The sequence below is a fragment of the Sesamum indicum genome, linkage group LG15 (genome assembly GCF_000512975.1).
Source record: "Sesamum indicum cultivar Zhongzhi No. 13 linkage group LG15, S_indicum_v1.0, whole genome shotgun sequence".
Taxonomy (NCBI): domain Eukaryota; kingdom Viridiplantae; phylum Streptophyta; class Magnoliopsida; order Lamiales; family Pedaliaceae; genus Sesamum; species Sesamum indicum.
In genome coordinates this window covers 5179029-5186319 of record NC_026159.1, presented here as the reverse complement: position 1 = coordinate 5186319, position 7291 = coordinate 5179029, and the positions used below count along the sequence as shown (strand labels likewise).

General features: G+C 32.0%; 1 protein-coding gene across 2 annotated transcripts; it reads left to right on the top strand.

Moving 5' to 3' along the window:
* LOC105177939 (protein ABA DEFICIENT 4, chloroplastic) lies at positions 4925–7231 on the top strand. 2 transcript variants are annotated; one of them, XM_011101252.2, is made up of 6 exons: positions 4925–5104; positions 5422–5662; positions 6137–6240; positions 6479–6607; positions 6711–6799; positions 6887–7231. In XM_011101252.2, the coding sequence occupies exons 1-6, from the start codon at positions 4988–4990 to the stop codon at positions 7011–7013; spliced, it is 807 nt and encodes a 268-aa protein (XP_011099554.1). In that variant the 5' UTR covers positions 4925–4987; the 3' UTR covers positions 7014–7231. The 2 variants fall into 2 exon arrangements, with proteins under 2 accessions (XP_011099554.1, XP_011099553.1); XM_011101251.2 differs by having other exon boundaries at positions 4928–5122.

Sequence of the window (7291 nt, the reverse complement as noted above, 5' to 3'; positions counted from 1 at the left end):
ATATCATTCTATCCAATGATTTTTTGTATTTCAGTCGTGCTCGATTCATCGTAAATGTTCTCATCTCATATTAAAAATGAAACTAATCATATTTAGGACGAGACTAAAAAAAGTAAACCCCTCTCTCAAGAACTGCTTTCGGATCCAACTTACTTATCTTATCATTAGATCTCATCAAATCAGTGTATTTTTTTTTGGTAAAATCTATACTTTGAAATCTGTTTGAGCACTGCAACATAATTCCTTTTGTTGTGATGGTGATTCCGTGATATTGACCAAGTTCAATGAAAATGGACAAGATTATGCCTCTTCAACGAGATTTTAAGCCCGTGGGTTTGAAATCTACTATCGTATCAAATTTCATGGCCTCCTAATGGTTGTATCTTTTCATAGAGTCAATATCATATGTTAATGTTAGAATTCTTAGAAGAGAAGTGAAGAATGCTTACGTCTCTAATTTTTCATTCAACCACTTAACTTTTAAACTTCCTATCAAATTGTATCTTTTCATATCTTTTAGCTTCATTATTTGTGCCACTAATTCACGTTAATAAAATAAAGGCCTTCAAACTTTTATATTTATTATTTATATATTGGACTTGGTAATTTCAGACTCATATTATCATATTATTAGGGATAACTAAAATAATTGGAGAGATCAATACATGTAAAAAACAGTAAAAGTTTACATATAATTACAAAAAAATAGAAAGTGGGCCACCCCTAAATACGTCATTAATTAGGCATAATATCATCTTTACGTGTTGTCTCTTAAAGTTGTTGTCGGATAGTTTCTACAACTTCATCCCTTGGGCAGTAATCGTTGTGTCATGAGAAGTTGACTAGTGACAGTAACGAAATTTGTAGTAGTAGAATCGAACGTTTTTTCCCAATACAAAACGCTAATATTATCTTACACTCAATATATATATATAATGGCTAGTTGTATATTAACAAAAGGTTGATATAAGAGTCCAACTTTTTTTCTTCACGGCAATATTTGACACGTGTTGGTGCTTACCGATCAACGGCAATTTTTTCTTATTTTCAAGATAGCAACGCTATAAATTTTGAGAAACAACGAAACAAAAATATTTTACAACTTTTTTAAAAGAAAGACAACAATTACATGAATCGTTATTTTCTATATAATTAATTATATGAATGCATTGATTGTTAGAATGCTTTATTTTTAAAAATAATATACTAAAATGCAAATAGGAGAATGTATTTATATCAGAATTGGAAAGGTGGTTATTGCATTGGTCCGCGCTGGCGACGGAATATACAGTCAACCAATGCACTGAAGGGCCACACAAGTTGGATTACTCGTTCAAGTGCACCACTTGGCTACTTGCTCATGATTGAGCGCTACACTCACTTTCTCCTTAATTTTCAGTTCTACCCGCCGTCTCGCTCGCGGAAAACGCCGGTGCCCCCAACGACGGCCAGAAGGGGGATAACGTGGTCGCCCCCAAAACTTCGGTTGTCGCCAAACCCCTCCCTACAACTGTTAGGGTAAATTACATATTTTGTCCAATAAGTGAGTCTGTTTCTAATTTGATCTCACACTCAGGTCAATTCGTACATTGAGTCTCATTTGTAGATTTTTTTTTTTAATTTAAGGACCATTAAGGGATTTTCATCTAATTGATAACGGCAGTTGCTCTTTCCGTTTGTCAATACAATCAAAATAAAGATAAATTACATTTTTGGTCCCATAAGTGAACCTGTTTTAATTTAATTTTTTTTTAAAGTATAATTTCATATTTTTAGAGGGAGCCCAATTGTAATTAACCCTTATAGATATCTATGTGAAATATATTTATTTTTTGGTATACAATATTTTTAGTATATATTATTTCACATATACTTTCTATATTATGTACATCAATATACTTATTTGAATTAAAAATATCAATATATATTATTTATTTTAATTTTAATATATTGATAAGTACATAATCTTTGTATGGTTTTATTAATTTACATTAATATACTTTCTATTTAATACAAATTTAGTTAGCCAATAGCTAAGAAAATGGCAAGTAATATTTTAAAAAATACGAAGGGATTTAGTCTATTTATTTAATACAGGATGTTTCTTTTCATTTTTAAATAAAATAAAAATAGATGGGTTTATGTAATTATCCCAAAACTAATTTTGAGTAATAAAATGATTGCATTTTGGATGTAAACCAATGGAAATTTCGCACATAAACATATGCCGACAACATTCTTTTCAGCAAACAATTTGACTAAATTACCTTTACAAACCCATCATTGGAGAAACACGATTTCAGTTAAATTAAATTAGTATGGAGGCAGAGGCGTGTGCTGTTATTACAACCCCACATACCAATTACCAAAAAGCAATTCTGTCGTTGGTGGTCCAAAATCTGTCTTACACTCTTCATATGCCATTTGTTTTTTTTTTCTTTTTATATATAATAAATAATCTTTTAAAATTTAAAATATATTATAAATAAAAGTAAAATATATAAAATCAACACATTATATTTTACAAGAAAAAAAAAATCTATCTAATATATAAGAAAACCCTTTTTCACTCATAAACAGCAGTTATGACACTGCAACACCAATTTTATTATTATGGTCATAATACCTCTAAATTAATTTTTTTTTTTGTTGCTTCCTTCCTTTCTTTCTTTCTTTTTTTAAAATGTGATTTGTTGGTATATTTTTAATTATTCAAAATATATTTTAAAATATGAAATATTATTTATTATACGCACGCAGGGATGACGATGCAATAAAAAATTAGTGTTGCGGGTGTTATAAAATATTTTTGAGTAATAAAATGATTGCATTTTGGATGTAAACCAATGGAAATTTCGCACATAAACATATGCCGACAACATTCTTTTCAGCAAACAATTTGACTAAATTACCTTTACAAACCCATCATTGGAGAAACACGATTTCAGTTAAATTAAATTAGTATGGAGGCAGAGGCGTGTGCTGTTATTACAACCCCACATACCAATTACCAAAAAGCAATTCTGTCGTTGGTGGTCCAAAATCTGTCTTACACTCTTCATATGCCATTTGTTTTTTTTTTCTTTTTATATATAATAAATAATCTTTTAAAATTTAAAATATATTATAAATAAAAGTAAAATATATAAAATCAACACATTATATTTTACAAGAAAAAAAAAATCTATCTAATATATAAGAAAACCCTTTTTCACTCATAAACAGCAGTTATGACACTGCAACACCAATTTTATTATTATGGTCATAATACCTCTAAATTAATTTTTTTTTTTGTTGCTTCCTTCCTTTCTTTCTTTCTTTTTTTAAAATGTGATTTGTTGGTATATTTTTAATTATTCAAAATATATTTTAAAATATGAAATATTATTTATTATACGCACGCAGGGATGACGATGCAATAAAAAATTAGTGTTGCGGGTGTTATGAATTACTGTTTATGGATGTAAAAGTACCTTCTTTATATTAATATAGATCATATTATGAATTATATTCAAAGGAAATAAAAGAATGATAAACTAATATTATTATTATTAATTATGGGATATGAATTTATAATCTTTTAATTATGAAATTTGAATTTAGTGAGTTGGATCAAATTTTGTAAACGTGTCAACCCATTATTCTTAGGACCTAGAATGTTCCACCAAATGGTGCTGATTTAGCACCCTAGATTACACTTGTTACAGTAGGGTGAAATTATTGAGGTGTATGTATATATATATATATATATATAATTACTTCAAAGATATTTTCCTCTTTATGTATACTCTTAAGTTTTATTCCTTATAAATTTTAATCAATAATAATTATGAAAATTAATATATTTATTATTAATATTAAATAATAGCATATAATCAACCAATTGCCATTTGTTCATAGAAATTATCTTCATGACCCGTAAGTATACGCTTCCAATTTCGCTAATTAAGTTATATTTTATTGTTCGATCTCAGTTTCATTAATTAAATTAAATTTTACTAGCTGATTTTATTTTCGTTCTGTGTATACTTTCTCTCAATCATCCCATGTTTATTATAGCATCAATGTGTTAAACGACCACCTCATTTAAAAATTTAAATTATTACAGCGAATAATCATCTTATATTAATGTCCTAACACCCCCGATCGTGCAACCCTTGAAACCTTTCTTTCATAAATTGAAGGCAATGATGTTCGAACTCAGGACCACTTTTTTGGCACGTCTTTATAGTTAAATGAGCACTCGGTTTAAAAATTTAGGGTAAACTACAAAAGATTTATATGAGGTTTGACATTATTGTAAATATCCCATGTTAGAAAAATTACAACCTGCAATTAATGATCGTCTAACAAATAGCCTTTATAATAAACTGTCATGAGAAGGTATTTGTTAGATTCAAGAGGTATTTGTAGTTTTTCAAATAACGAGATAGTATTTATAATTATGACTAATTTTAAAAAAATCTTTTGTAAATTAGCCCAAATTATTTTTTTTTAAAGAAAAGGAATCATTTAACGTTAACATTTAACACAATTCAATCTCTATCTATCAATTTAAATTTTTTGTTATAAATTGATCGCACCTCACAAACCACACACTCTATATTTCATCGATCTAATACAGAAATTGATTTAAATCTTACACACAGAAAGTCATATGTAATAAAAATCCAAAAACAACATATATGAATATGAATTTAGAAATTGGAAGCGAATGAATGAATGATCGGGTTTTCTCTCCCGACCAACAAACCCACTATCAAGCAGTTTGCCCTGCATGTGCGCCGCGTGTACAACCACACGTGGCTGCACCAGACAGGAAATGGAAGCAGTCAGGCAAAACTCTGAGGGAACAACCGTTCTACCCAATAACCTTGTCTTTTCGGATTTGCCTAACTTTTCTCTGGATTTTTGTGAAGTTAAGTGGGCATCTACAGTTCATTAAAGCATCAACAGCACTCCCCCACCCCCACCACGTTCATTCCACATGTCCAATTTCTGCTCTCCCACTTCTGTTTCCTCTTTATATACGATCAGTACCTTAATTCCTCTTGCTTCATCGTATTCAATGATGGCATTGTCTTGTTGCTTTTTCAGTTCTCAGGTCTGTGTCTCACTCAGGGTATGGATCATGACTTTATGATTTCTCTTCTGATAATCTTGGTTTATTGTGTATTTGTTTTTATTAATTTCTTGACATGGGCATTCTTGATTTTCCTTGTTCTCGTCGGTGTGCTGGCTATCTTATTAATTTTGTCCCCATGTACGAATTCCTACTGTATGATTTTGACCTGTTTTCTTGCTTCAAATGTCAACTTGATCATCAAACCTCAATCTCAACTTGATCCAGCATGTTTTGAGCACTTTCTGTGAGTTTATATGTTCAAGTTTTAACAGTTTTAGATGGTCTGATTCATGTAGATTGACTGTCATCGACCAAGACTCCAGTCGATTGCCTCATGTAATAATCGGACAAGTTCAAGACGTCTAACGTTAGGTGTTACAAGCAAGAACAGTAGAGGACGGTTTGGTGGAGCAGTGGTAGGGAAGGAAGTGAAGCAGTTGATTGGGTGGAATTTTGCAGGAGGATCAAGAATCATTACCATACCTAATCTTGGAAGGGATTCTTCTTGCAGGAAAAGCTCAGCTGTATATGCTTCATGTAACGCTCCAACCACCTGTTGCTCATCAACTCTCTTTTAATGATTTTCCTCTATTTTCATATTGAGTTTGAGCAGTCATCTGCATTTTCATGTGCCTTTCTTGGCTGTCTGTTCAGATCCTATGTGTGTAATAACATAAACATCCCCCTCTTAGTTATAAAATTACATATAACCACCTCTACTCGTGTAAATTTAAGTAATTGTTTTGTAAAAATATGGGGCATCCTTGTTACACAATAGCATCTTGGGAAGTTTATACTAGTATTGATAAATACCGTAAGAAAGGGAGGTTAGCGTAGTTAACCAAAAGCAGCAGAGGAGGACGAGGAAATTAGTTTTAAGTACAAACACCGGTAATAAAGTGCATTTCAGATTAAACCGCAACCTATGTGTCTGAGAAAGAGAAAACATGATAAGTGTTTTTACCAATCAGGCATCGTCAGTTTAAGTTGTATCATCTGGTTCTTTTGCAGGGGTGCCGAGTGCTCATCAGATTGCCAGTAGTGCATTTACATGGGGAACGGTAGCTGTTCTTCCATTCTACACTTTCATGGTTGTGGCGCCCCGAGCTAAGTTTGTAAGTGTTCTCATTGTTTCATACGACACTTGGACAAAACTTATGTTCTCATCTTCAGTATCTTCATCCTATTGATATGCAGAGTGATCGTTTGATTAGTTTCTCGTTGTTCTTCATTTAGAGAAATTCTTAATCCAGCGGCCTAATCGATCAACTTAAAGGAAAATGTGTTTGAAAATTGAGGTTGTATTTCTTACAAAACATTGGTCTGAGGTTGCTGCTTGTCTATGTTATGCAGACCAAGAAATTAGCTGCAAGCAGTGTACCCTACATTGTTCTTGGGGCACTATATGCTTACCTACTCTGTTTATCTTGGACGCCTGACACAATTCACCTGATGTTTGCAAGTAAATACTGGCTGCCTGAGGTTTGTTTTGAACTGGAAAATCAAATTCTATTATGTACCATGATTAGGATTTTTTATCTGAAGAGATGGATCAAAATGCTGACGAACTGTACGTGTGTTTCAGCTGCCGGGTATAGCTAAGATGTTTTCTAGTGAGATAACACTGGCTTCTGCTTGGATTCATTTGTTAGCAATAGATCTTTTTGCTGCAAGGTTTCTCTCTCACCTCTCTGCACACACACACACACACACACACACACACACACATTGATCTGATTCTTGCATTGTATGTTGAAACAGGCAGATTTATTTTGATGGGCTGCAGAATGATGTAGAGACCCGGCATTCAGTTTCACTCTGCCTGCTGTCTTGTCCGATTGGGATTCTTGCTCATGTTATTACTAAAGCTGTAACCACAAGCAGATAGAACTCAGAGCATGGAAGCTACTATAAGTATTACTAATTAACATTACACCTGCATTTCTATAGAGAGAAGAGCTTTCCTGTACAGGCACAGCTCTTTTTTCCTTTACGCTACGCAATTTGTCCTTGGAATTTCAATCACTTTTGGTCAAGAAAGTTCAACCCGATTTCATTAGATGTATAAATACGGTTGATAAATATAGTGTGTTACTTTTAAGTATAGAATGACTTGTACAATTGCACAGTACAAAAAGAATAAACTCTTTTTTGATCATAAACCAA

Coding starts and splice junctions, on each gene's coding strand:
- LOC105177939 (XM_011101251.2), top strand. CDS start 4,988: ATGTCCAATTTCTGCTCTCCCACTTCTGTTTCCTCTTTATATACGATC. Junction 6,241..6,478: donor TGGCGCCCCGAGCTAAGTTT/GTAAGTGTTCTC, acceptor TATGTTATGCAG/ACCAAGAAATTAGCTGCAAG. Junction 6,608..6,710: donor GTAAATACTGGCTGCCTGAG/GTTTGTTTTGAA, acceptor CGTGTGTTTCAG/CTGCCGGGTATAGCTAAGAT.